This window comes from Dermacentor silvarum, chromosome 1 (genome assembly GCF_013339745.2).
Source record: "Dermacentor silvarum isolate Dsil-2018 chromosome 1, BIME_Dsil_1.4, whole genome shotgun sequence".
Classification (NCBI taxonomy): Eukaryota; Metazoa; Arthropoda; class Arachnida; order Ixodida; family Ixodidae; genus Dermacentor; species Dermacentor silvarum.
Genome location: NC_051154.1, coordinates 22,485,719 through 22,513,627, shown reverse-complemented (window position 1 = coordinate 22,513,627; position 27,909 = coordinate 22,485,719). Strand labels below are relative to the sequence as shown.

At 43.6% G+C, this 27,909-nt stretch overlaps 1 protein-coding gene across 2 annotated transcripts; it reads left to right on the top strand.

Moving 5' to 3' along the window:
• The first annotated feature begins 447 nt into the window (after positions 1-447).
• Positions 448-27,909, top strand: LOC119458084 (sushi, von Willebrand factor type A, EGF and pentraxin domain-containing protein 1-like). 2 transcript variants are annotated; one of them, XM_049665515.1, is made up of 8 exons: positions 448-531; positions 641-827; positions 1,035-1,121; positions 1,214-1,313; positions 1,375-1,463; positions 11,226-11,341; positions 17,761-17,917; positions 27,604-27,909. In XM_049665515.1, the coding sequence occupies exons 2-8, from the start codon at positions 746-748 to the stop codon at positions 27,735-27,737; spliced, it is 765 nt and encodes a 254-aa protein (XP_049521472.1). In that variant the 5' UTR covers positions 448-531; positions 641-745; the 3' UTR covers positions 27,738-27,909. The 2 variants fall into 2 exon arrangements, with proteins under 2 accessions (XP_049521472.1, XP_049521468.1); XM_049665511.1 differs by lacking the exons at positions 448-531; positions 641-827 and having other exon boundaries at positions 841-1,121.

Sequence of the window (27,909 nt, the reverse complement as noted above, 5' to 3'; positions counted from 1 at the left end):
ATTTTCAGCTCCCCCCCTACCCCCCCCCCCCCCCCCCTCCAATCGGTGCGCCACGGATTCAGGCCCTCGTGGTTACATTTCGGCATCGCTTGCGAACGGTGTAGTGCATAAAAGTAAACATTACATGAGATAAAAGTTGGGATCTGTGCGGTGCATAAAATTAACATTCCATGAGATCGCATTTAGTTCTATTAGCAATTAATTCATGGCTTCATTAAAGGTTCGCTTCACACAAGTTGAAATATCTTGTAAAAGTATGTATGTTACAGTACTAAATACTGCATTGTAAAAGTATTGTGAAAAACCAAAATGATCACAAAAGCGTTTGAAATACAGTATTTTAAGCGGGCGCGCTTCGCGTACTCCGCGTGCGATCGTCGCGCCGCGTCAGGTTTCATACAAGTGGTTGACTCGGCTCAGAGTCGCCTGCGCACTCGGCTCACTTGCTCAGCTGTGCGTAGGCGGAGGCTGCTTTCGTCTGGCTGACTGTGTTTGCGTTCGGCCGCATAGTGTAATCCAGGCGCAACAAAGGTTTGTCCCCGTCGCAACAAAAGCTGCCGGCGTGTTTGTTGTGAGCCAGCAGCAGTAAGAGGAGAAGATGAAATTTGTCCCGTTGTTTCGTTTCTGCGCGTCAAATTAGGATGAAGGAGGCAGTGCGCCGTGTGAACTTATCCCGTGCCAAGATTGTTCACGTGTTTACTGGTTGTGCTTCAACTGTTTGATCGCGGAGTATCGTGAATGTAGTATGAAGGTGACGACACATTTCAAGATTGCGCCGTCCGTGCATCATTTGTCGCTTGGCTCTGCCAAAATTTTTATTCTGTTCGGTAAGTTCAAGCATAGCCTCGAAAGTATATAGGAGGCTATGGTTCAAGGCAAGGAGGCACAATTACAAAAAAACAAAAACAAAACAAAAAAAAAGTGCACGATTACCTGCACATCCCGTGCCGATCGCCCGCGTTGTTCGTTCTTCGACAATCGCGCGTTGCCCTTTAGCTTTGCCGGCTTACTGTGTTTGTTTTGCACATTTTCAGCTTTTACTAGTCACGTTAGCAGCACGACTGTGAAGAACTGCACGAGAGAATGCGAAGCATGTGTTCCAGGGACGCACGCAAGCTCAGGTGAAAAACAAGCCATGTTGGAGAAGCGCCTATTTTTGGCACGAAATAGTGCCGGGCATTTGAGGGTAACGATTTCCTGTTTTCGCCTGCAGCGTGCAACTGTTGCCCCACCCGAGGCCACTGTCCGAAACCAGCAGCCGACGATGCCTCTAATAGACTGTGTGTGCCATGCAACACCGGAACGTTCTGCAAGTAAGTGATGGATTTGTCTGTGTTATTATACAGTACGTATCTAAATACGCAACAATTCTAGGGACCCGGGTTGTCCAGCTTGCGAGCCTTGCCCACCGGGCACATTCACAGCTCAACGAAGCACACAGAACTGCACACCTTGCGAAGCAGGTAAGGAACGACGCAGCACTTGAATAGCCCATCATTTATGCAGCCCGTCGCAGCTGGCATTCCACCTAGATGACTGAATCAAAGACGTATTTAATCCAACTATAGCCTTACGAAATTGTACATTTGCCTTTTGCATACTGCCATCAATTCAATTAAAAAGCTGAGCACTCAGTACACCTTGCATTTCAGAGATTTCTTTTGATGACACGATTGCCTAGGTATGTTCTATCACATGCTATTATCAGCCTTAACCCATTGCTGCATACATTTTTCTTTTCTTTTAAGGAAATGAAACAAGCCATTGTTTAGGCCAGAAATGCCCAAACAAATGTCAATATTCTAAACAAATACATGCTTGTGATTTGATAAATGGAAACTCTGTATCATATTTAATACATTGTGACAGTTATGGGTTTATTTTAGGGCCACACAGAAAGACATACGAGTTGCATAGAACAAACAAAAATATCAGTCACTGAAAACTTTGGTGTAAAAAATAGGTGACATTAATTATAGCTCCAGCTAGAACTAGGTTTTTAAAATTTTGATAACATTATATTTGATAGACCATATGATAGCTGGATGTAAGATCTAAGTGTGCTTCATATGTGTATTTTTGCTTTGCATAGTCTTTTGGAGCTTCATGCAAATAGAAAAAGAATGCTTTCTTCCTTGTCTTTCAAGAGTTTTTTTTTTTTTTTTCTTAATGCTTCTCTCCTTAGCTCTTGGAACATGGCAGGCCCCGTGCTTTGTTTATCATAAACATTGCTGGAATTTTCGTTTTCTGCCATATTCATTGCAATTATAGTTCTAAGAAGCAGTGCACGCCAGTAAAAAAAAAAATTGCCCCCCACTTCCCCCAACATGATTAACAAATCTCTGCTTTCCTTGAAAAAACAGTCCATGCAGGCTGTTGCATATATGAAACACCAATTAATGTTTGCCTCACAGAACAACAAGAATGTATCTCTCATTGAAAAGATCAAAGTAGGCTGGTAAAAAGCAAAAATAATTTTTGTGGAATTTTATATGCACTCACTTGGGGTGTAAGAATATCCTGTTTGTTTACAGACTGTAAATATCTTTTTTGTTCACAAACCTTTAGCAAGTTGTGTTGCCATACACATTTCAACAACAGCAAAAAAAAAAAAAAAAAAGTTACTCAAAAATTATTTACGAATTAAGCTAGAGCTGCTATATCTTTTATTGGTAGACATGACACAGATTCAAAGTAAAAATGTTGGATTTTCTTTTTTGATTCTGTATAAGTTTGATGTACGTCTTTGTGTAACATATGATGCGCTGATGGGTTAAAGGGATACAGTCGTTCCTGTTTAATATCAACATTTTAGTTCCTGATCAATATTGTCTATAAAGTGCGTCGTCCATAATAATGAATCTTGATGGAAAACTAAGAACATTTATTGGGAAAAGAAATCACTGTAGAATTTGTTCCTATGCATTGCACTGTGAACTGGAATTGGAAGTTTGAGAAAACCTGACTCATGAAGTGCATTATTCTGGTCGCTGCTGTGTGTGAAAGAAATCGCCATGCAGTTTGAAGCATCCCATGCGCCATTTGGGCTGTGACAGTATGTAGCTTTCACTCAAAGAAAGTGAATCATACAGAGGGAGAGTGCAGCATAGGAAGATAAACAGCTTGTTGACCAAGTTAGCAACAAGAGGAAAAACTGCTGTCTCCATAGACTTTTGTGTAAAGGATGCCAGTAGAAGAACTGGAAGACATAAGAGTGACAGTCTTTGTCTCAGAAAGCACTTTTGCTTCAAAAAACACGTACTGAAGCTATCGTGTGACTGCCGCAGCATGTCTTGCCGCCACCGGCACACCATGGGCGTTTCACTTTCATTGTGAGTAAGCCTGTTGGCTTCCTTTATGAAGAGGAGGTCCTGGGCATACCGGTGATTAGCGAGACAAAAATACCTGGGCTTCTATGTGCTTTGTGCTTTTCCTCCCTCGTCATTGTCCAGCAGTACAAATACATTGGAAAGGTTTGGTACTTGCAAAAGATTGCCACAAGTCAAGTTGATCATAATAATGAGACACAACTGTACTTGCCTCAGTGGCTGATTAGTTGTGGCATCTTGCTGCCCAGAACGAAGTTGTGCCTCTGATTCCCTGCCCCTCATTAGGATGTCACATTCTGGCACACATGCACACTAGATGTGTGATACTAACAAAGGGTTGTATGTTTAATGGCGATGTCCGCTATAGGTTTCAGATTTCTTTTTTATTGTTTTATTTGAATATACTGTTAGTCCCACTTGGGACTGTTACAGGAGTGGATTTATGTGAAAAAAATAATAAAAGCAAATTAAAATCAATAGTACAATAAAATAGCAATAAGGTGTAAAAAGACAAGAAATAAAAGCATTCATAAGCTGACACATCGAAGGCCAAACATGAGAGACCGAAGAGAGCCGTCAATTTTGGTCATCAAAGCTAGCGTTCATACACATCGCAAAGCATTCATTCGTACACTCATACAAAGAGTATACATAGAGCAAGTAACGACATAAATCAATAACATACTGAAGATGGTCATCAAATCTGGCTTGTTGACATGACTGATGCAGCCGTGAGCTCAATGAACTTTTTAAGGTATCCTGCGAAGTTGTGAATTTATCTAGGGCATTCCAGTCCCAAGTGGCTCAGGGGAAGAAAGATAAGTAATATATGTTGTTAACACAAGAGTACCCATTTATGGTAAATTCATGCTTGTGACGCGCTCCCTAGAATGTTTAAAACTAATGTAAGTAGCAGGATCCATATTGAATTCATTATGTATTAATTGATATAAGAACTTGACTCTATGATGTGTTACGCGACTTGATAATGTGTGTAGGCCTGCACGGGAAAGTAGCTTCATGGGGGAGTCAGTGAGTCGGTATCTGCTGTAGATAAAGCGAACCGCTTTTCGTTGCACAGATTTGAGCATGTGTATATCTTTGCATATACGGAAACCAGACGATGTTTGCGTATTCTAAGATTGGACGGATAAGGACCTTATATGCGAGTAACTTGGTATCTGAAGTTGCAAAATGCAAGGCGCGCTTAAGAAAACATAAACTGTTCATTGCTTTTTTGGTTATGTTTTGCACTTGGGTTTTTGAGCATAGATCATCAGAAATATGACACCAAGGTATTTCTTTTCGGTTACTGTTGTAAGAATGCCATTGCCAAAGCCATAGAGGAAACTAAGTTTTGATTTCTTATTTGTGACTGACATCGCTATAATTTTTTCTAGATTGATCACCATTTGCCAGGTATTACACCATTGTATTATGTTGCTTAAAGCTGTATTTAGTCGTACTTGGTCTTCCTGAGTATTTATTTTTTTGATATAGAGATCTAATGTGTAATGTCATTTATGTATAAAATAAATAAAAATGGTGCTAGCACAGAGTCCCTGTGGCACTCCAGAAAAGACTGGCACGATATCGGAGGCATGGTTTTATATTGGATGTATTGTCGGCGTTCCGATAAGTAGCTGGCTATCCATCTCGTAACTGAACCATCGGCAAGTATTTGATTTAGTTTGAAGTTCACTTTAGCATGTAACACACGGTCAAACGCCTTCGAGTAATCAAGGAAAATTAAAGCAGTTTGGGGACTTTGATCGGTGATTCCCTGCGCGAGGTCATGAAAAATTTCTGCAAGCTGAGTAACAGTGGACAATTCCTGCTCTGAAGCCATGCTGGTTGTGATGTTGTTAGTTTCAGTATGTTGTTTGAGAAATTTTAATAACTTACGCTCAAGAGTTTTGCAACAGGTACAAGTTAGAGATATAGGTTGGTAATTAGATGGGGACATTATGTCACCTGATTTGTGAATGGGGGACTATTTTTGCTACCTTCCATTCAGCTGGCAGACAGCTGTCCTGAAGTGACATAAAAAATATAAGGTAGAGGTATTCACTGATTCACTCAGCATAATGCCTAAGAGAACAGTTTGGAATTCCATCAGGACCACAACTCTTTTTGTCATCAAAGTTCAACAACAGAGAAAGAATCCCAGGTACATTTATGGCCGGAGCGCCTAAAAGTTGTGTTGACTCAGTACTATTACATGGTATTGTCCCTAGAACATTGTTGCCGGCAGTGAAAATTGACTGGAAGTAACTGTTAAATGGGAGTCAGCTTGCTGTTTTTGTGTGTAGGCGAACTTGCAGTAACATTCTTTCTGTTGCTTTATCTCCAGAACTTGTGCGGTGAATCTTTAATGAAGTTGTTGAGCGAAGTGCCACTAAATCGTTTTCTGGCCTCGAGTACTTTCTTCTTTAACTGTTTTGTTAGCAAACTTATGTTCACCTTTAGTTCTAAGTATGTACGCTGCCTATTTCTTTTCCTTAATCTTTTAATTTTTCGTTTCATGTGGATTATTTCTCCACGTGAGTATAGCATACAGTATAGCATACATAGTACCATTTCATGGACAGAAATTCCCTGTGATACTTCCACTTTACAGTCATCTGTTCTAAAGTGGTTACTAACAAAGACCAAATCTAGTAAAGAATTAGATGTTCTTTGCACACGAGTAGGCTCACTAACAATTTGTACAAGTTCCAAAGTAAACAGGATATGATACATAGCATTGCTTGTTGCATCGACTGAACTTAAAAGTATTCCAATCAACAACTGGGCAGTTGAAGTTACGAGCTAATATTATCATAGACCCGTGGACGTATCTATACATGTAATCAAAAAGATCTAGATACACAATTTCAGCATTTGGCAGCCTGTAGACCGCACCAACGTTAACAGAATTACTTTTAGGTGAACTTTGCACCAAATGGCTTCTACACCTGGAATATCAGGCATTTTTGAAAAGGAGAAATCATTCTTCAAGATCAAAGCCACTCCCTCGCCTCTAGATTCCGTGTCTTTGCAGATGATTACACAGCCCAGGGGAACGATTTCGTGATCTTGAACGCCTGAATGCAGCCAAGTCTCAGTGATCACAACAATATCCGGATTCAGGGCAAGAAAGATAGCTTCCAAGTGGTTGATTTTATTTAGAATGCTGTGCGCATTAATATTCAACAGGGTTATCGGCATCTGCATGTTCTTTTAGCCAGATTGCTCGCATTTTCATGTTCTTCCACTTCTTTTTTATCATTTTTTTCTATTTCGACCATGCTGTCAAATTCCTCATCCCATTTAAGAAGCTGGCCATTGATACTTTATCGTATGTTAAAAAGACCTTCTTCTTTCTGTCACGGTTTGCTTTTGTTTTGTCCCACAGTTTCTTTCTAATCTCCTTGAGAGTACTTGAGAAGTCTTCACTAATATCCTGAATTCTTTAATTTTGAGCAGCATTTGAAGATCTTGACCTTATCTCGATAGTCCAAAAGTTTCAAAATTACTGGCCTATTGGCTGTTACTTGGGCATTTCGTATTCGTCCAAGACAATGAATCTTTTCAATACCTGCTATTTCAATTTGTAATTTATCTTTCACGAAGACTTTGAGTGGATTCACTCTCTTGTTCATCCAATCCATAGATGATGAGGTTCAACCTACAACTTCTTTTTTCGAGTTCGTCTACTTTTCTTGCAAAAAAAGACATGTTCTGTTCGATTTTAACTATTTTTTCATTACTCTCAGTGACTTGTTTCTCAAGTATGCCGATCCTTTCCAACTTTTTGTTGACTGCATCAAGCTTTTGGTTAGTTTCTGTTCTACCTTTCTTTATGTCCTGGATATCTTTTGCAATGGCTTTTAGCTGTTCTGCAATTGACACATCATCTAGGCCTGGATTTGTTTCAACGTCACCTCTCAGTAGTAAAAGAGTCCGAAAAAGAGCATGCATCGAAGACGCAACTTCGATCAAGGGCCGTGGGCACGGCAGCAGGAGCAGACCGACATTGTTACTGCGGTGAGCTTTTTCATAGCACTTTCTCGCCTGTAGAAGGTAAAGAAAAGGGTTGGCCTGCATCGTAGCACCGCTGCCACGCCCACTGGCTGGTGATCTGCTGCATCTTGTATTTATGGTGTGGCCGTATGATGTCAACAATGGTGCGCTTTCCGTTTCTGGTGTTGACAGCGTGGCTCCTGATGGCACCACAAAGCTGATGTCAAGCAGAGCTTTAGAATTCTGGTCAACAGTTGTCGATCCGAAGATAGGCAGCAGCAATTCCAGCGTTGAAGAGTTCACTGTTGGTCCCACTGGCACGAGCAGCAAACCGAGCGAAACCTGTAGAAGGTAAAGAAAAGGGTTGGGGGGGGGGGGGGGGGGACCTGCATTTTAGCACCCCTGTTGCGCCTACTCCGTTTCTACAACTTTCTACATTAAGAAGAAATCTGTTTTTGCTTGCTAATTATATTTTGGATATTGTGTTCTTTTCCACTCTTGCAAACTGTGCAAACAAAGTGGCAAATGGGAACAAAATGATATATTGGCCCTCATTTTTGAAGGCATGCCATCACCTGTGCGATTTTCTGTGTTCAGCAATATGCTCCCATACCTTGCATTGTTTTACAAAGTGGACGCAGTGAATGAACATAGCTCCCTTTTAACTGTTTCTGGTAGCTGTTCAAGGAAACCATTAAGTAATAATATTGATTTATACTTCCCTCCGCATACTAGAATGTTCTGATTTGTCATACATTTTCTGGCTGGTGACAGTTATGAGCGCTATGGAAAATCAATATAGATCACATTTGAATTCTTCCTTCTTGTGGCCCCCATCACTTTGTCAATACAGAAGCAATTGGTACAACGCATTGTGACCAACTACCCTTTTTTTGGCATTCACACTACATAGCATTAGCTTGTGTCTCACTTGTGAGCTTCCTAAAATAAAAGTTTAAAAATTTCCCACTTTTTAAAAGTTACTACAGCAAATGGTCATCGCTGTCAAGGTGAGCAAGCAGTCTATGAAAGGTGCACAGCCACACAGTGTGCTTGCTGCAGCTATCAACACTGTTATTACAGAAACGCTTGTTGCTGGTTGCTTGCTCTGTCAGCTGAGGACATTTTTTACACCCGGCACTTTTGCATTGCCTCACTTGTCTTTTGCACTGCCTCACCTTGCACTTGGCACTTACTACCACTGTGAACATACCATTTGTCATACATGAATGTCCCCTTATCTAGGCTTGCCATCCCATGTTTCAGCTTTGAGTTTGCAAAGCGCTAGAACATGCAGTTGAGCATGGAAAGAGCTGTGAGGAGCTGCATCCTCAGCATTACAAGCTTGACATTGTTCACTTACGCTATTGTTGTGGCATTTGAATGACCTCAAATATTGCGCTCGTAAGGCAACTTATTCAATATTTGATTAATTCAACAATGCAAGTTTGGATAAATGCTACCCCATTTACATTCGCCATATGACCTCTCTTTAGCAAAACTTGTACTAAACATTTAAAAAATGGATCGTTAATCAGTCTTTTCATATATACTAGTTGTGCTAGGCTGGACCAGATAGCAAATAAGTTAACTCTAGATAATTTCATACTTCTTTCATTGAACCGCCTTACGTACCATGATGTCTACTTATAATGATTCCACATGACATAATCAGTTACTCCGGTATCATCATGTTACACGTTGGCTGTTTGCAAAATAATAAACTCTGTACTGACATACAGATATGTCACTGATAGCATGCGATGCGGCAGCAAAATTTGGTCATTTGAAAAGCTTTGCTTTTTGTGGGGAGATACAGGCATCAAATGAAATACAAAGGATGTTTCTTTAAGCAAGCTAGGCTGTAATAATTGCAGGTGTACCATTGAGCATGTGCAATTTGATGCAGCTCAAGCAGCTGCTGTTGGCTTTTATTAAAGGGCCTGAGAAATTCAAAACTTTATTGCAATGTGATGACCACTCGTCACAATAAACCATCACTGAGGTAAAAAAGTTTAAACAAAGCCAGCATTAAATGAAACGAAGGATAGATAAGAGGAGGGAAAATGCTGTGCCTCTCAACTTCTCCAGCACCGGAGAGTCCTACTTCCGCAAAAGATGATGACTTACATTTGCTCATGTGCATCTGTGAATCTTTACTGCAAATGTACACTATGACATCTCCTATATGACTGCGATTAGTGATAGCTAGTTTGTGTCATCTCAAACTAGTCCCTTTGAAAAATGTTTGTTGTTTCTACTTTTACGCAACCGATGCACCTTCAGAAATGAATATCTGGTATCCCAGCTGTCCAAGTAGGTGGAAAACATAGACTTCTGTCATATGTTATGTTCAGCACGCATTGTTCCAGCAAGCAAGCGGTCGCCAAGCTTTATGTCCTTGTTTTCATTTCAGCTATTCTGAGAAATTTATGAAGAAGTGAAGTATGCAGCTACAAAATTTTGCCACTGCATTCATCATTGGTTTTAACAAAGCTCAGCACAATGTAACACTATTGTTTGGCATTGTTTTTTACTCCTGTTGAAGACAGCCTATTCTAAATTTAATAAAGAAATATTGCATTAGTTACTATAAAATATAGCCTTGGAGTACACATGCATCAGCAGACAGTATACAAAAGAAAAAAAATTATTTATCATGTATTCATATTTGTTCAAAAGACAAGCTAGTGAGACATGGATCTGCCTAGCAAAATGTATTGCAGTGCTGTTAGCACAGAAAAATTATCAAGGCTCATATCAAGTTGTTTCTGTTTGTGCCTATGGGATGCTTTGCAACAAGTTGTCAGGAACGTGCATCAGCTTTTGTGAACCGAATAATGGCCAACTCTTGCTTTTTTTTTTTTTTTTTTTTGCATTGACTCTAGCACCTGACAAAGCAGCGGTTGCTATGTAACATCAGTATGCTGCACGAGGTGTGGCTCACATGGCTTGCATCAACTGAAGGCGGCAGGCATTATTTGTAGCCTTCAAAATTGGTCGGCCTCATTTTTCCGTGTAAATCTTGGTGTGCTATTGTAGGTGTGTGCAGTTTCTAATCCATAGGTTAGCTGTGTGCAGCTGTTGTTGGCCAGGCGTTGCTCTCATGACTGTACAATGCGACAATTAGTTGCCTGCAATCACAAGATCATCTCTGGAATTTCTGCTGAAATTTTACTTTGCTTTTTCATGAAATGTTGCCAAAGTATGTGTTCTGGGAACATGAAAAATTATGTTACTAAAATGTACAATGTTTTAATAAAGTTTCTGAGTAAGCACATGACCTTCTAATGCAGGATTTCTGCCATTACAGACAAGCTTTTGCTTTTCTTAGTCACATCGAATCCTTAGTTATTGTGATTTTGAATAAGAGTTTTGCATAAATTTTTATTGTTTAGGTTATACTGCCCTGCTTTTTCATTTATGTTAGCCTGATCCTCTAGCAGTACCAGTTATTTTACAGTCCCGGTGATTTATTTCTATATTTCTGATCCTGTGCTTAGCACCATAGTGAATGCAGACTGCAGAAAACTCTAAAACATAGAGTTGCTCATGGGTGCATCATTGCGCGAAGTTATTCTTACAAATGGACCAAGAGTGATCATTTACAACATCGTAAATTACAGACCATATGGCGCATTGGCTATGGTGTTGTGCTTCCGAGCGCAGGGTTGCAGGTTTGATTCCTGGCCACAATAATGGCATTCAGGTAGGAGCAGAATGCAAAAATGCTCTTGTGCTGAGCTTTGGTTGCATGTCTCAGGCAGTCAAAATCAGTTCAGAGCTTTCCATACAGTGTCTCTCACTGGCCATGTGTTACGTAGGAATGGTAAACCCACACCAATCAATCGCCACAAATTTCTCCACTGAAATGTGCACAATACTTCACAGGTTTCTACAAGCCCTTGCTTGGATCTGGAACGTGCAGTGCCTGCTCTCAAGGTAGCTACACTTTGCTGAAAGGCTCTACTGAATGCACGGTCTGTCCTGCTGGCTTCTACTGCTCGGTAAGTGACGTGAGCGGTGTTTCGTTTTCGAGACCAGAACATTCACGCTTGTCATTTTTGCATGCTAGCATGTTTAGTATTGCTAGTAAATAGCTGTCGCAAGGAGACCCAGTCAAGTGTAATGTAAATTGTTTCATTCTTTATAAATAACCTGAAATTTTCTGTGTTTGAGCTATCCAAATTGTGACTCTACATTGCTGCATAATTTTGCTAGAATGGCAAAGCTTTCACTGCATTCTAGCACATTTATATCATCATCAGTACCTTTATCTCTCAAGCCACCAGCCCTGTCAGGCGTGTACATGTAGGTTAAACATAGCTTGTACAGTCTGGGTTCAGTAGTCTTCGATCATAATACTATTGTGTTGGGTAATATCATTAAACATAAGGAAAACATGTTTCAGCTGAGTAGCAAGCTACAAAGAAGAACATTTCTAGTACTCTTCAGTACCAGCTTGAATGCAGTAAACAGATGTGAAGAAAGCTTGCACTACATTTTTGAAAACCACTGAGTTGAAGAAATATATTCCCCCACCCTAAACTCAGAAAAGATATCAATTCTATAGTGCAGCAGATAGCACAGTTATTTTGTAATTACATCAAGTTTTTTAGATGTAAGCCCGGTTTTATGAATACAGTAGAACCCCGCTGTTACGTTCCCAGGCGATCCTGGCACAGCTCCCATAGAACCCAATGCATTGGTAACCCCGCTGTTACGTCGCAACTGTGGGACCGTTCCCGCATCATACGTTGCAAACTGCCACCCCGCGCCGGCCCGAGCGGCCATTTTGACTTTTCATGTCGCTTGGCTTGGTTGCTTGACGATGGCATTGGCCGCCCAAAGTGCCGGGGGCGACACTTATGATGTATTTTCGGTTTCCGCCAGCAAAAGTATTGCCCTTGAGATCCGTATTTGCTATCTAAAGATGGTGTCTATGACGCGTTGAGGCCCTAAAATTGGTTTTGGCTCATAGATGTTCCGTATAAAGTCCAAGGGCGATAACGCCATCGCCGCGCGCCGTATGCTGTATGTGCGAGTGAAAGCGTGCAAGGGGACCCGAAGACCGCGTCTAAATCTCGCGCGCAAAGGAAAGAAAAGCAGGGAGGAAGCGCGCCTTCTTCCGTTGCGCTCGAGGCACTTGCGAGGGAGCGAGGGGGAAAGGATAGCGGGCAGCGTTGTGCTCTGGCATCAACTGCGTACTGCGCGGCGGCGCGCGCGCGTGCGGGCCTCATCTTCAAAGTAATCTGCGTTGGGGGCAGAGTCTACGCAGTGTAGGTGCGTCGGCGGCTCGTAGCTTTGTGCGTGCCGTGTGTTCTCGGCGCTCAGTTTGCGTTAGACAACAGTACGAAGGTCACTTTGCTCGCTTCTGCAATGGCGCTTAAATTTCTCACGCTAGCGTTTCACAGCACGTGTCCGCGCTCATCGAGTGTGATGTGTTCATGTTTGCCTGTGGGCGCTGACATCATGCTTGTTAATATAGTTAGTAAGCGAACATTTACAAGTTTATACGGACGATAAAACTACTATTCTTACTTTGTATAGCTGTCTACTAATTTGCTATCGCAATCGATACTTTGGCTGTCGGGCGAAACTGCGACTTTCTTTCACACGTAAGAATTAAAATAATATTGTGTGCAGTTCAACACTACTCCCATTTCTCAATTTTTCCTGCTTCCTGGCGCTTGCGTTTCCCGGCTCTTAAGTTTTCTTTAACGGTCCCGTGAAAAACGTATCAGCGGGGTTCTACTGTATCATTATTTAATAACATAGCTTTGGGTCTGGCTCAGCTACTCTCTGAAAAAAAAATAAAAAATTTCATTACAAGTGCATTTGATCTTTTTCTCTTGAGGTTTGATAGCTGGCCTTCTAGGAGTTCTACACGCCCTAGGTTTTGGTTGTAAAAAATGAAACTGCACAGAGCTGCAGGTTCAGTGCACCAAGATATTACACAGCATTGAGCGAGCTAGAAAAGCCTCGGCCAGGAGTTGTGTTTTGATGAGGGAATTTGTCAAAATACTAGCTCTCCTGACCTTGCCTATCATCCTTCGATGGTTTCGGCCCAATTTTTTTCTATTTCCCTTCTTTTCTTGCTTCATGGTGTGTTTCCTGTGGCAGTTTGCTAGCTATACGTTTCACTGTGTTGCTGCTTGCTATTTGTGCAGTGCATGTGAAGCAAGAGGCAACAGCCATGATGTTCTCTAAAACTGGATGAGAGGCCTTTTAAGAAAAGTGAAGGCTTTATTGCTATTTTGCACTGTGCAGACATAAAGCATTGGCACTGCTGTTTACAGAGTATGGAAAGCCACTGAGCATGTTTGTGAATGTAATGTCTGTCTAGAGCAAGTTTAAACAAAAGTTTCCCATGAAAAAGTAGGGAGCTGGTATCTTGCGCCTTCCTGTACAAGTATAACAGAATTCATGAATCATCATCTCTGCCTATGCAGACTTGCAGGCTTGTAGAAGTGTCACACGTATGTGCTGAATAAAATTCCACTAACACAGTGCAGCCCGCTTGTAACAACAATAAATGATTTGGTATCTGACTTTACTGCATTGTATATTCTAGGTATATAAAATTGGCCTGGTTACCACTCTGTATGGTTATAACGATCCAACATTAGGAGTTTGTGAGCATCACTATAAGAGCACTTTAATCATTTAAGTGTCACTGGAGGTACTGGTATTATTCCACGTGCGCGTCAAAATGAAATAGGTAGGAGATAGGAAACGAAGGTAGGCATGTGAGGACCATACCACGGGTACATTTGCCATTATCTGTGGCATTTTTTCCATTCTACATAACCAAAAGTAAATCGTTGTGTTCGTTTTATAATAACCAAGAAAAAAACGCGACACTGGGGGTGTAACACTTCTGAAAAAACCCGACACTGATAAAGTTAAAGACCTTAAAACATTTTATTTAATTTTCATTTCATTTCAAAAATTGTGGCTGTCAAACAAAATGGCAGTATTCTGCTTAAGAGTACTGTGACACAAACAAATTGTCTGAAATATGTTGGTACACTGTATTATGCTCCTTCATATTTCCAGTCGTGCTGTGGGACTGCTGGTGATGGTCTGCCTTCACAAGCAGTCCTCTTTCACTTCATGTATCAGTACATTCAGTTTCCTTACCACAGACTATATTATGTAGATTTTAGTATGAAATAAGTTGTAATTTGACGATTTATGATGCATATTTTTTCACATTTTTTTGTCTAAAATGTGCTTTTCAGTGCACATTTTTTTACCCGAAACAGTGTTTTGTGCACAAAGATGTCATCTCTAATGGTGCTATAAACGTCAATTTCACGCCGGCTTTGATGATTGTGACAATGGTGGAAAAACCCAGGTGTTTAGTGCTGTTGCTATAGGTTGGCATAATCACTCACGAGTACGCCGACTCATACTCGCTCCACACTCATTTCACAAGTGCGAGATAGAGCATTAATTAGTGACGAAGGGTGTGAGTGGACGATATTATTAACAGGAGTGAATGCTGGCGAGTTTGAGTGGATGTGAGTGTGAACAGGAGTTAGTGCCGGTTAACAAGAGTATGAATGAAAGTCATTGACGGTGAGTTTGAATAGACATGGGTATGAACATGAGTGACTGTTGGCAAGTGTTGGTCGATGCAAGTACGAGTGTGAGTTGGCACCAGTGAGTGTGAATGGAAGCGACTATGAGCACAAGTGTTGACGAGTATCTGTGCTCGCGAGTAGGAACCTGGAGTGAGTACTGATGAGTGCGAGTGGGAGTGAGTACGTAGCCTGCAAAAATATTGCTGATTGTGTATTGAACATGAGTGAGTATCCATTCATTCTGCCAACCTGTGGTTGTTGGAGACTGCACTAGGCATCACTGCTGGCCATGCCTCTCAGTAGTTACAACACTGATGAGCTATGCATTTCTTACTTATACTGATGCGGTTGCCATTACCATTGAATGTTTGTGTTTGTGTGTGCGTGCATCTATGCATGCCTGTGTGTGGCTTAACAAAGTGCACCCTTCCTTCGCTTTATTTGAACAATATTTAGTGCTGTTGATCATATAGCTAATCTGCCTTTTTCATTTTCCTGTGCTGCCCTCTGCCGCACGCCACCGTAAACGTTTTGGTAGGGTGCCGGGGCTTTCGCCGGTTGATTTGTGAACCTGCGCCCTTGTTGAGTGCGCATCGGTTGTGCATTTCGTGGATCGCGAATAATTATTAATGGATTCTGCGGGGCAGCATGCCGTTCCTGGAAGCCATGTAGCACTCACCAACTATATATATAGGGTGAGCAGGCGTGATAGCGCTGTTTTGTTTATAGTGTGGCCTATAAAGGTACGCTGAGTACCCTCTGCCGGCGCGGCTGCTTTGGAGTTTGTTGTCGCTGACTCCTGCACTTGCACCTCGCTTTTCTTTCAATTCTTTTTGCACATTCTTTAGACATTTTGCATAAACAAGAAGTATTCGAGCACGCAGCCTTCCGCGTCGGATTTAGCAAAGCGGTGCGCTTGTTTACATCGACATCTACAGCCACAGATCGTTGTTAGCGTCAAAAATTGGGAAAAGGTGCATCGCTGATATGAAAAAAAAAAATGTCAAAACGTCGAATAAAACCCACATATCTGCTCAATGAGCCGCGTTACTCCACCGTGAGACGAGTCAGTATGAGCGCCTGAGCTACTCAACGGCAACTGTGATCCAGTTACAAATATCGGGCTGTTAATTTATTACTGATTCTCGCTTTTCTTTAACTTCATCATACTTAGTTAGCGTGTTTCATAAAGCATTATTAGAGAAAAATGTGCTCACATAAGCGATCATTTACAGGCCGTGTTGTTCTCCCACAAAAACGCGGATGCCATCGCAGAACTGAACTATAAAAGCAGTTTCCTTCGTCCTAACTTGCTTACTTTTCAGTACAGGTCCGCCGGTAGCGGGTGCACGAACTCGCCGGAGCCAGGCCTAAGCTTCGCTGAAATCAACATTGGCTCAAACTTCATGTGCACGGCTTTATACTGCCGCAGTAGCAAACACTCAAGGGAAGGTGCAAGATGCCATCACTGTATTTACCAAAGATTCCATGGTGGCGGAGCAAGTGGCAATTGCTCTAGCCCTCAGGAACAATAAATGGACTTTTATTTACAACGATTCCAAAGCTGCTATAAAGGGTTTCGATAAAGGCCACGTGGCCGCGATTGCAGCTAAACTTATTGAAAACACTATGAGTATGAGAACTGAAATCCAATGGTTTCCTGCGCATATGGGAGAAGTGGGCGAGACCCGGGCTAACCTCAATGAGGTTACTCATAACTTGGCACGAGGACTTGCTAGCCGTGACAGTCACAACCGAGCCGTCCACCACCAGGCCGGGGAATTTAGAGATCATTAACATATAACGAGATTACTAAAGACTACTATCTAGGACGCAGACAATTTCCATTGCCACATTCAAAGCAGAACAGGGCTCAGGCAGTTTCAATGAGACTATTACAAACAGGAAATTATCCGACGCCGTACCACCTTGATAAATTGTATCCAGAAGGAGAGGTCAAGAAAGATTGTCATGCGTGTAATGGCATCATTGGGATCAGACACATGCTCGCGGGATGCCCTGCGACTCTCACCAACCCTGAAGAAGAATGGCTCCATTGGAAGAAGATGCTACAGAGTTCATCTTTTCAAGATCAGCTACGGGCTGTCCAGAGGGCCCACGATGTCGCTGAAGGGCTGGGCCTAACGGTGCCATCGTGGGAGCGGCCCGCCTCGACTTGAAATAGTCGAGCCTCAGGACTTTTGTAAATAAAAAAGTGTTTACACACACACATGGCTTGAGAGGGTTGAAGCCTTGCGCATTTCAACCTTTCAACTTCGTAGGCATGTTTTGACTCACTTTGAGCGCGATTATTTACATATACCAACGAAGGCGTTGCGGCTATCGCGTTATCGGTTCGACGGCTATCGCGCGGGTTTCGGTCGAACGATGGTTTAGGCACGGTGATTTTATCGGTGCCGTCGACAAGAAAGCCCGTCGCAGTACCAAAGCCAGTCTTACGCTATACGCACACTTTCAGTACTGCACTGACGTCGAGCTACCAGTGGAGTTCCAACGCGGTACACGGCACGAGTTGTCAGTAGAGCGCGTCCGAGCGCTTTTTTCTTTCTTTTTTTTTTTTTTTCCGGGGACGTTTCCCCGAGGTGGGGGCCGCACGGCCGCGCGCGAGACCCTTCCAAAACGTTTCGCGACTAATCCGCCAGGGCAAGGCGCATGCGCCGTCGGGCCGTGAAAAAGGCGGATTGTGCAATCTTGAGAGCATTAAGTCTATGCTATGTCCTTATCATTAATATCTGCATGTGAAGGTTTTGTCAGAAAGGTTAGGCTAAGGCTGCCATGATGCATCCCTTATTTGTTTCCGGATTAATCCCTTGCAGTGCACACATTGCGGACCACTGCCTTGCCCTGATGACGCTATTTGTCCTGTTGGGAGCACTCACCCGACTTATTGTTACAAACCACTGTTCGTCAAGCACGGCTATTCCTGCTACATGTCTGATTCAGCGATTGGAATCATCATTGGTGTCTGCATCTGTAAGTTACTTTCTCTGCTTTATGGACCACTGTATGGTGAACTTAAACTAAGGTCATCTCTGTTTGCTGGCTTGTACACAAATGTAAAAAAATGGCATCTGTTGTGGCAATGACAAGTTAACACACCGATGCCGAAGAAATTCTTGGCTAGAACAGGCTATGACAACTTCATTTTTTTTTCACTTGGTGCCTACTGCTTTTCGAATTGAAGCTCTAGGAAAGCAGTGATAAAAATGTGACTATTTTTCTATTTAAGAAACAGTGAATTTGTTGTCAGTCACTCAGAATTATTAAAGGAATATACAGGTACTACACAACTTCAAGCAGCCAACTGAGCAAACCATATTTGGTAACTGTTGCATCCCGAATCGGCAGGGCGCATTCTTTGGCTGTTTCCATCGAGGCAGGCCCTTTCATCAGTGTCGCCCAGACGGCGACAGTGCCGGACAGCGATGGTGACGGGCAAACAAGCACCCCAAATCGGCAGTGCGCATCCTTTGAGTGTTTCTCCCAATGCCACCCCCTTCATCAGCGGCCGCCTACCTGGCGACAGTGCCCGACACCGACCATGACAAGCTGACCGTCGCGGAGATGCCACTGATTGATGGGAGGGGCCAACTTCGTGGAATTACTACCGTGGGAACGGCAGCGATCTCGGTTTCCCAGATGGCTACGCAGTTGCGGCAAATGCGAGGGCGAGGGTGCAACATTAGAGGCGGAGTTCTGTGGACAATACGATCCCTCTGATTGGTCGCACAAAGGTCATCAGATTCCCTAGTCGGGTCAACTAGGGAAGACGAATGTTTTATAAGCAGACACCATGGGTGCAGTGGTGTGTCCTGACGTGTTCTGTTATGTGCTCAGACATGTAGTGATCTGAGACATTCAAAGTGCTACCCCATGAAGTGGGCTTCCATATTTGGAGCCACTGTAAATATGTAGAATAAGCCCTTTTTCTATCGCTCTTACTCCCAGATGTACAGTTCCCTGTGGCTGGAAAGATCACCAGCCTAAACGCTACCCCAAGTCCCAAGATAACATACTTAGGTTGTATGGCTGCATTCCTGGCCACTTTCGTTTAACGGGAAATTTAAATAAGTGGTGTGCATTGCCAAATGCGCAAAAATTTGTTCGGAAAAGGTTTAATTGTTCTCAAAGATGATGTATTCTTGAGGATGAAGTTTACAAATGTGATTGTTGCCAAGGACAGCAACAGGTAGCCCTTTGTTACATACGACTAGTTCTTCATTTATTAGACAAATTTTTTAGCACTATGTATTTGTGACTTATAGTTTAGAACTAGGATAGCACAACTTCCACACTATTGTGTTGTAGCACACAGTGTTCTTAGAAGGCTACAAAATAATTTGGAAGGATATCTGGTGCAGGTTTTCGATGTGTGGTGACAACTTTACATCTATCAGAGCCGTGTCAGATTGATGGACTGAGACTGGCCTAGCAAAACCTGTCTGCTAGAGTAAAGTAGCGTAGCGTAAATGAGGTCATTATGAGAGAGATCCACACGCTGGACGACTTTTATCCTAGTTTTATTCGAAAATGGCACTGTATAGTAATATATGCAACAGGTGTCCCTTTTAAAGAGCCTTTCTTTCTGTCTTTTTTCATACATGTTATTTCTCTCACTACTAGATCATAAGGAAAAAAAAAATGCATGAACACCGTATTACAGTTTGCTACTGAGGACACTGTAGTCACAAGTTCACAAAATGTATTGTGTTCTTGGCTAGCTCTCTAGCTTCACGTCAAAAGAGAGATATATACATAAATTGATAAAAGAAGCATGCAGCTTATGACACACTATAGTATGTGCAAGTTTTACATCGGGTACCATTAAGTCATGGCACTTAGAGTAGTGAACAAAAAGATATATTTTGCATTTGGGCCCTTTGAGCTAAACTGCTCAGAATGTGGGTGCTGTGTTAAGACAGACCACTAGCCTAAGGCAATAGTCTCTGGAACATGCACCTTGTGGCTGCACCACGGAGTTGGATAACATTTTGGTTATTGATGGTGCCACAATACTTATTAATGGTGCCACAAGAAGAGAACACAACGATACTCGAGCGGGCATGTAAGCACTGGCTATCTCTCGGTGCATGCGCAGCCAGCAGTAGTTTGCGAGCCCACAATTATGACACGGGAATGGCTTATCGCATGACGGATGACGTCACAACACTTCCTTCATGCACAGTTTTAGAAATTATCATGTTAGGCAATCAGGTGGGCGCCGCTCCCTTGTGCTCCTTCGTAAAGGCAACGGCTGCTCGTGATTGCCTGGATGCAGTGGAGTCGTTGCTGGTGACGACGACTCCGGGCGTTCGTCTGTCGTCGGTGTAGTATCGGTGACGTCGGATGCATGTGGCAGTTCCACTTCAGCCACTGGGTCATGTCGTACCTTTGGCTTGATGTTCGATGGTCGCAGGTGGTTCGCGTGCACGAATTGCACTGTGTTTCGCACGTACACTAGATATGTTGAAGATTACTTTACACGCGTCACTTCTCCACGCACAGAACACACCAGTACACGATCACCCACTGCAAACACTCGCGGTGACCCTCTGCGCATATCAGTGGATGTTTTTATTTTTGCGGTCATAGCGCTCATTGCATCTTTTACGTCTGGGCGCATCAGCGACACTCGGGTCCGCAGCCTCCTTCGTACAAATAATTCAGCAGGTGTTCTTCCCGTGAAGGTGTTATTATTCCCGTGAATACAAAGTTATCTATTCTGTGTTGAAGCGTTTTATTAGTGCCATTTTCTGTGTCTTGTAATACCTTTTTGAGAAGTGCTTTTTTAGTTGTCTGAACTGTGCGCTCCTCTGCACCGTTAGACTGTGGGTGGTACGGTGGCATCAGTGTGTGCCTCACACCATTAGCTTGAAGGAAGTCTTTGAACTCGGCGGCTCGAAACTGCAGCCCGTTGTCCATCACTACCTCCAGAGAAAGGCCATGCGCCGCGAACCAAGAACGCACGACCTCAACTGTCTTCGAGGCGGTTGTTACATTCATTGTTTTAATTTCCAACCATTTGGAATACGTGTTGATAGCGACAAGAAATATTTTCCCTTTTTTTTTTCGGCGAAATCTAAATGTACTCGTTCCCATGGATTTTGACATACAGTGTAGACCGCTTACAACGTAAATCGCCGGAGTCGCGAATATCCGCACTGTAAGCGGTACCGCACTATAACCAAAGCAACAATTTTCAAGGCCCGCACATATGCAAAACGTACACTGAACCGCCACGCGTATGCGACAGTCGATGAATGCGGCTAGAACGTTTGCATTCAATTTACAGTCGAATCTGGTTAATTCGAACCAAATCACGCGGCGGCACCTCCGACCGGCATTGCTCCAGCACCACCATAGAGTAAAAGCTTAGGAGAGACCCCTCAATGTCGCGCGCGAACAAAACACACAAAAAAAAAAGAAAACGCGGCAGGAATTTCACTCTCTCTCAAATGGCAATTCTGAAATTCTGCGTTGCGCCGGAACATGCGTGTATGTGCCGACGTCGCAGCCACGCTACCGTAGCCACGCATAGAAAATGGCAGTGAACCCTTCTTTCTCCTTTATGCTTCCTCTACTTTCTAGTCACGTGTTGACCTTGCACGCTGCGGCTAAAGCGCAGAGGGAAGCAGTGGCGCTGTCCCAGGCCGGCCAACGAAACTGCCCACGCCGGCAAACGGCCGCTTCCCGATAACGGCAGAAAACGAAACTTCGGGGAGCTGGCGCCGGGCCGGCTGGAGCGGCGGCGCCTGCACGGTGGTGGGTGCGCACGGTGACAGTCGAAAGTGAGGGAGGGCGAGGGGAGCCACCGAAGCGGTGGAGTTGCCGAGGCGAAATCCGCTTCCCTGCCGCCCTCCTCCCTCACATTCCACGGTCTCCGCGTGCGCCCTTCGCTGTGCCGTGCCGGCGCCGCCTGCTCCCTGAAGTTTCGTTCACTGCTGTTATCGTGAAGCGAGCGTTGGCCGGCGTTGGCAGTTTCGTGGCCCTCGCTCGCTATGCGCGCCGTGATATTTCACGACTCGCACTCAAGATTCTGGTTTCAGCCTCACTGGCTGTTCGTTCGCACCACGTGCCCTTCTCCTCCACTTCGTCTCTCTTTCTTCCTTGAGCACTCCTTAGGGCGCCTATTTGAGGGGAGCGTTCGCCGTCTCCGCTGACTTCTGTACTCCCAGGCAGCCGCACTGTAACTGTTATTTCGTTTCCCGCAACTGCACAATAAGCGATACGTATATACATGGAGTGCAATGGGAAAATTAACGGGAGTCTGAAAAGACCGCACTATATCCGGTCCTGCACTATAAGCGGTTACGTTATAAGTGGTCTATACTGTACTTGCCATGACAACAAAGGAACTGGTGACGCTGCTGGTTGAACTGTCTGGCATATTTCACATTTGTGCACAATGTTTTCGAGGGCCGTGTCCATTCCAGGCCACCATACTATTGACCTCGCTAATGCTTTCATTTGGGTTATTCCCAACTGCTGTTAATGCAGCAATTGCAAAAGACCATTTTGCAATGACTCCAGTATGACAACTCTGTTTGTCCATATAACGCACTCGTTGTCTACACTGATGTCCAACCGGCATATCCAGAATGGCTTTAGCTCCTCGGACACTGCTTTGGGCCATCCATGCCAAATCATGTCACGCAAAGCCCTCAGCACTCCATCGCAGTCCCGTTTCCCGGGTGACATCCTTTGATGTTAATAGCAAGTCATTTAGGGCCGAAAAGTAAAATATTTCCTTACAGCTGCTGCCTGTGTCGAGTAGCGGCAAACGAGACAATGCGTCTGCATGCTGGATGGCTCTTCCTGGCTTGTGCTTGATTCTATAGCTGTAGTCGGCCAAAAATGTCAACCAGCGATGCACTCTTGCAGTGGCCACTGCACTGCCCTGCCGTTTAGGATCAAACAAAATTGTCAACGGCTGATGATCGGTTATTATATCATAGGGTCGCCCGTTGAGGTACTTGTGAAATTTTTTTTTACAGCAAACACAATACTAAGTGCTTCTTTTTCAATTTGTCCGTAGTTACGTTCGGACGCAGACAACGACCATGAAGCAAGAGCAACTGGCTTTTCTTCACTGTTTACCACGTGCGATAGCACTGCACCTGACCCATAATCAGATGCATCACATGTGATCCAAATTAATTTTTTTACATAGTAGAGTTGCAGCACACTTTTATCACTCAACATTTCTTTGCATCTTCCGAATGCCTCATCACACTCGCATGACCAGTGCCACGTAGTTTCTTTTCGCAGCAAGTCGTGCAATGGCTCCAAGACTGAGGCCAAATTTGGCAAAAATTTCCCATAGTAGTTTATCAAACCAAAAAAGGCCTTCAGCTGGGTCACGCTAGTGGGCCTTGGTGCTTTTCTAATGGCTTCTACTTTTTCCGCCGTTGGGTGCAAGCCATCCTTGTTGATCTCGTGCCCCAAGTATGTGACGCACTGCTGAAAGAAGCTGCATTTCTTAGCGTTCACTTTTATGCCATATTCACTTAGGCATCGCAGTACTTGCTCCACTCGTTCGTAGCACTGCTTGTAATTCCCACCTGAGATGACTATATCATCTAAGTAGCAGGCAGTTCCCGGTATATTGTGCAGTATCTGGTCCATGACTACCTGGAAAATAGCCGGTGCGCACGCTACGCCATAAGGCAAGCGGTAGAACCTAAAGAGTCCTAAGTAGGGTGTTTATTGTGAGCAGTTCTTGAGCTTGTTTCTTTAGTTCAAGCTGCAAGTACGCTTTGGAGAGATCTATGATAAAAAACACAGTTCCACCCTGCAGGTTTGCGAATATATCTTCAGGCAGGGGCAAGGGATATTGATCGACCTCAGGCCGGCCAGCCGGCACAGTGGGCAGCGTGCCGCAGTGGTGGAAACATATCTTCAACCCATTTCATCACCGATAGGAAAATAAAAATCTTTCCGTTTTTTGGGGGGGTTGTGTAGGGAAACTGTCATTTGACGGCAACCGGCATACGGGAAAGGCGGACAGCAAGGCACCCCTCCACTATAGTGTGGCCGTACAATTACTGCATAAATTTGTTTCAGTTAGTAATTATTTTAATTTCTATTTTTTTTTCATCGGTTTTGCAATCGCCTCCGGGTTCCAATAAGCAAACCCTAGAGTATGCGAAGTTCCGCTATTTCACCGAATACCACAACCCTAATTTGGATAGAACAGGCTTCCGGTAAAGCATACCTTTCTCACTGGATTATTATGGTTCGTTGTAACGAGCGTCGACTGGTAGCAGGAATGCCTGATCTGCCTAATGTACTAAATGAAGCTAGCAGTGCACTTTGAGTGCTATGCTGTGCTCACTGCTGTTGTTGCCTGCTAGTAATGCTCTGGCTTTGTCAAGCTGCATTCTTGCAGCTTTCTTGCCAGAGTGGCCTTCAACGCTGTACTTTGTACATGTAAATAAATCTTGACTTGACTTCGCTGCCTCAGTGGGCCACATTCTGCATCTGGTAACAACACTGTGCGGAACCCCCCAAAAATTCCAGGTAGCTCGTTACATGCAAAATGCTTTGCATAACACCGATTCACACAGTGTGTGGGACCTGCATAATTTTTAGTGCTTGATTTGCATGCAAAAACCACAAATGTTCTAGCATGCATTGAATAATTCCTATAATACTGCTCTTTTGTTTTATATTTTCTCCATCCCGTCTGCCAAATCCCTGTATAAATGAACTGATTTTGAAGATTTTTCATCTCTGCAAATTAAAGCACTGCTGCTGTATGGGCTTTCACGCTCCTTGCACTGTCTTACACAAAATGAGTAGTTTGTGTTACATAGGCAAGCAATCCGATTTTTTTTTTTTTTTTTTTTTTTGAGACAGTAATATGAGAACACAGGAGACAATAAGGAAACACAAATGCAGGGTTCATTTGTGATCATATAGATCTATTGCAAGGATCACAATATATATAACTACAATTGAAAGAATCAAACAAACAAAAAATAAGACTTCATGTTAAGCTGCACAGTGCGAAAAAACTTGAACATGAGGTGAAGAGTGGACAGGACGAGCGCTGTGTCACCTTGTGTTCATTCACCTCGTGTCCACGTGCTGTCGTGCTGTGCATCATGCATACTTGCCCAAGCTTTCGCGCTTCTGAGAGATAAAGAGGCACATACACTATGTAAGCACAAAAGGGGTTACAAAAAACGAGTAAAAATGCGGCAGCCACGCATGCGTCAGTCTGCGAGACAAGTGAGCTCGATACCGTGCTGTGCTACATACAAACAGCTAACAGAGCTATCTCCTTCCTTGAGGGTCATGAATGCTTCCTTAATCTCCCCTGCCCATTATTGACTGCACTTTGCCACAATTATGCACTTCTGGAAGGCCAGATTGCACGAGCATCTAGAGTAGTGAATAGCCAAATGACTACCATGGTACCCACACAGTGAGTTCGCAGTTCTGTTGTTCCACTCATTGCCGCGGAGGCAGCGCCACTTGTTTGCGCGAAATTTTTTCAGATTGTAATACGTGTAGAATAAAAGCACAAATGCCTATTTAATATAAAGACTACTTTTAAACAATACACATGGTGCACTTAATAACAGCCCACTTACGTACTTAAATACTCATATTTATAGCCTCTTGTGTTCCAAAATGAAGGACATCAAACTGACAAAGGAATTTCCTGAGAACTTCAAAATAATGTTTCCAGAATTAGACACATGTCTTTTCAAATAAGCACGTATGCTGGCAGTGCGCCCCCTGCTTGCTGAAAAGCTTACTTCCCTTCAGCTCAGCGCATTCCAAGCTAGTTAAGCGTGGTATCGCAAAATCTTACATGAAATCTACTTTGTCAAAATCTTGCCACCACTTAGTGGAAAATAGCTTCACTAATCAGGTGCTTTGTCTTGAAGCAGATTGTTTTCCAGCAGCAGCGCTTTCTAGCATAGCAGAATTGCTTATCGCTGAATTCAAGGAAGGAAAGATGTCAACAACGAAGGAAAATCAACCGTCATCCTAATAGCGCTGCTTCCATACCATATTTACATAGTGTATCCCATCGCCTAAAAAGGATTGTTAGCAAAATAGGCTTGAAGTTGCTGTTCACTGCAAGGAACAAGTTTGGTAATCTGCATGAGCACGGTAACAAATTGGAGCGCTTGTGTACCTCGGCTTGTGAAAAGAAACACGCAAAAAACTGTATGAATTGTCAATATGGTGTATTAAAATTCCCTTGTCATGTGGTCGTTGCTACATTGGTCAAATAGGCTGGTGTGTTAACAACCGCCTGCGCGAGCACATGAACTAACTGCATGGGTAACGTGGCAGTCATTTGGCTGTTCACTGTTCTAAATGCTTGTGCAGTCTGGCCTTCCTGAAGGGCACAATTGTGGCCAAGTGCAGTCAGCAATGGGCACGAGAGATTAGGGAAGCATTCATGATCCACAAGGCCAGAGATACCTGTGTTAGCTGTCCATCTTTAGCACTGCACAGTAGCAAATTGACGCATGTGTGACCACATTCCCCCCCCCCCCCTTTTTTTTTGTAACCGCTTTTGTGTTTCCATGGTGTGTGTGCCTCTTATCTTTTGTTTGTTTGATTATTTCAGTGGTGATTATATATCGCAATACCTGCAATAAATCTATATGATTGTAAGTCAGCACTGCATGTTTGTTCGCTTCATTTTATTCAATGTGGCAGTGAAAAAAAAAAAACATTTGGGGAGGGGGGGGGGGGGGGGCTTATTATGATACTGACCTGTTTGCTTGCAAAAAACAAGAACAAAAAGTCGCAGCTTCGCCCGAAAGGCAAAGCATCGATTGCGATAGCAAATTAGTAGACAGCTATCCGAAGTAAGGATAGTAGTTTTATCAGCCGTATAAAGTTGTAAATGTTCGCTTACTAACTAAATAAACAAGCATGGTGTCATACACATACAGGTAAACATGAACACATCTCGCTCAATGACTGCGGAAACTTGTAAAAACGCTGGAAAGCGCACCAGCAGCAGCGGGCAAATTGACCTTTGTGCTGTCTCTTGTCTCGCTTCAACGCGGACGTCGAAAGCATAGCGCATACAAAGCTACCGGCACTCGGTGCATGCACTTCGTACCCATCCCAGATCACTTTGAAGATGAGGACCCACGGGCGCACACTTTGGCCGCATAGCAGATCGCTTGACGGCGCTGCCGCGCGGGCAGCGCCTGTCAGCAGCAGCCGCAAAAGCAGAACGCACCCCCCCACCCCTACCGTCTCCGTCGCCTCCTCCCTGTGCACCGCGAGTGAACGAAGGCCGCGCGCTTCTGGCAGCCTTCCTCTCTCGCGTGCGCGAGATTAAGCTACAGTTGGCAGCTCACCCTTGCACGCTTTCACTCGCACACACAGTGTGCAGCGACGGTTTTATCGCCGTTGTACTTTATACGGAACCTCACGGCGATGACGACGACGGCAAAAATGTGCTTGGAGTGTCCATATAATTGCTATCACAATAAAAAGGCAATGAGCAAAACAGGATTATTCAAAGCCTATGATGCACTCTCAGCTGAGAATAGGCAGCATGCGCGTGTGTGCACGCACAGTGCTGCCACTGAAAACTGTCACATGCATGTTGGTTCTGATATTGATGAGCTGTAGATTTTTTTTTATGGTGATGTTATTCCTGTTTGTCTTTGCAGCTGCTGTCATAATGTTGGGATTCTTATCAGCCCGATACTACTACACCAGATGGAAGCATCAGTCAAAGAATCCAACAGAAATCAGCTCCCTGGTTGCAGAAAGTCGCCAGGACCCAGTCTACACTGGCCTCTAGTCATGGTTGACACTGGCAATTCTTGCAAAGTATCTGCTCATCTATGTTGACTTAAGGCCTGTTTCAAAGTATGCACCTGCTTGTTTTCTGTACCAAAGACCAGATTCATGGCTTTGAAGTGGTGGAAGTTTTGCAGTTTGATTGCCAAACCACGAGCCACTCATGAAAGAAA

What these genes read in the sequence shown, in the direction of transcription:
- LOC119458084 (XM_049665511.1), top strand. Translation starts at nt 866, where the DNA reads ATGGTTCAAGGCAAGGAGGCACAATTACAAAAAAACAAAAACAAAACA. An exon ending in AACACCGGAACGTTCTGCAA is followed by an intron (nt 1,314 to 1,374) that starts GTAAGTGATGGA and finishes CAACAATTCTAG; the next exon opens with GGACCCGGGTTGTCCAGCTT. An exon ending in CTGCACACCTTGCGAAGCAG is followed by an intron (nt 1,464 to 11,225) that starts GTAAGGAACGAC and finishes AATACTTCACAG; the next exon opens with GTTTCTACAAGCCCTTGCTT.